Here is a 1,723-nt window from a genome sequence, read left to right on the forward strand (position 1 = left end):
TATTTTAAGTACACAACTCTCTATCTTGACTTCTTCCTCTTGACATATTTAAATGATTTTTGGGTGTATAACTATGGGAGAAAATCCAATATTTTACAAAAAATACACAATGCTGTGAAGTATAAATATCATGCAAACAATGAAAAAAACACACTTGAGAACTATTAATTTCAGTCTGGACGACAAACTGAGCTCCATGATTAGTTTAATCTGCTTTCAGATTATGTTTTGGACACTTCCATCAATAGTTTTGGCACAGTGTTTATCCCCGTCCAACCACAGGGGTTTGTTTGTCACTGACCGGCACGAAGGACGGATGAAGGGGAAGCGGTGTACCGCTTTGGGCAGAGAATCTTGCTGAAAGCCCTGCGGAAACTACTGTGGCACAGAGGGTACAGGAACGGGTTAATAGCAGAGTTGAGCCACAGGAGCCAGAAGGTGACCTCATACCAGTGATGCTGGATGCATCGCCCTCTGCAGGCAGCACGGATGATCATCAGTAGGGTGTATGGRGCCCAGCAGATGGCAAACACACACACTATGATGGCCAGGGACTTAGCGATTTTTTTATCCCTGGACAGACGGCTCGGCTGAGACGACCTGCCGGCGGAGGAATCCAGTTTCCCCAAACAAGGGGAGGACGTCTGGGAATTGACGGAGCCTCTCAGAGGCCGTTTTATTCCAAACCCCCAGTTGTGGGACAGGGGGATGCCTTCTCCATGGGCAGAGGCAGGTTCACTTGCCTGAAGCTGAAGCTGGGCCTCCCTGTGGTGGAGCCTCCTCCTGCGTATACTGAGGTAAATGCTGAGGTTGAAGAAAGCCACTGAGATGAAAGGAGAGAAAAACTCCAGCATAGATGCACTCAGCAGGAAGTACCAAGAGTAATAGAACTCTGCGAAGCACTCATCCTTCGGCACGCGGCTTCTACCCACCACCAGCTCCCAGAATATGATAGCTGGCCCATACAGGACAAAGGCCAACACCCAGACTGCAATCATCTTGATTATGGCTTGGTGAGCCATGCTCTGTCTGGCACGGTAGCTTACCTGCAAGAACGAGAAGCATATGTTAAAATGTATACCAGAATACTGAACCTATACTACTATTTATGCTACTTTCTCCTTATATTGTAGTGATATTGTTTTTTAAACCAAAACAAGCAGTGATAAGTTGTTCAAACTGTTTACATTTTAGAAAGCAGTGGTGAGCACCAGCACATTAAAGTGCAAATCTGCTAATTGCAGACCTAAATATTTCATTTGCGCTTTAGCGGTCTTACTAATTATTATAATTCGTAAGCGGATTTGCGCTTTCTAAAATGAAAATGCAGTACCACTAATAACTGATAATCTACCAGTCATCATTATCTTGAACAGCGGAAGGTATGGCTGTCAATGAATCACAACACACATGATCTATCCAACAACATCCCTCGAGATAAACACACTTATTGGAAGGTATACATCCTTGCTGACTGTTGCTTTGGGTCACGGTTCTCATTTCCCACAAATGCTTTGTGTCTGCTTACGTAGCAGGAAGACAATAGCAAAAACAGTAAACGTTTGTAATCCATACTAAAATTTTGTATGTATTGATTTATTTTACTTTACAATCAGAGCTCCTTTTTTAAAAAAAATTAATAAAGTTTAAACGCTGGAGCTCAATGCTTGATGTAATTGGTCGAAGCAACGAGGTTAGACTGACATCTAGTGGTCAACTGGAG

The 1,723-nt window shown here is 43.4% G+C and overlaps 1 protein-coding gene across 1 annotated transcript in view; it reads right to left on the reverse strand.

The window, feature by feature from the left end:
- Positions 1–85: 85 nt before the first annotated feature.
- Positions 86–1,723, reverse strand: part of LOC106534210 (histamine H3 receptor-like) — a 7,432-nt gene continuing 5,794 nt past the window's right edge. Inside the window, exon 3 of the mRNA XM_014030787.1 lies at positions 86–1,046. Within this exon, the coding sequence (XP_013886241.1) occupies positions 294–1,046 (753 nt within the window). The 3' untranslated portion in view covers positions 86–293. The remainder of the gene's footprint in view (positions 1,047–1,723) is intronic.

This window comes from Austrofundulus limnaeus, unplaced genomic scaffold (genome assembly GCF_001266775.1).
Source record: "Austrofundulus limnaeus strain Quisiro unplaced genomic scaffold, Austrofundulus_limnaeus-1.0 Scaffold6, whole genome shotgun sequence".
Lineage (NCBI taxonomy): Eukaryota > Metazoa > Chordata > Actinopteri > Cyprinodontiformes > Rivulidae > Austrofundulus > Austrofundulus limnaeus.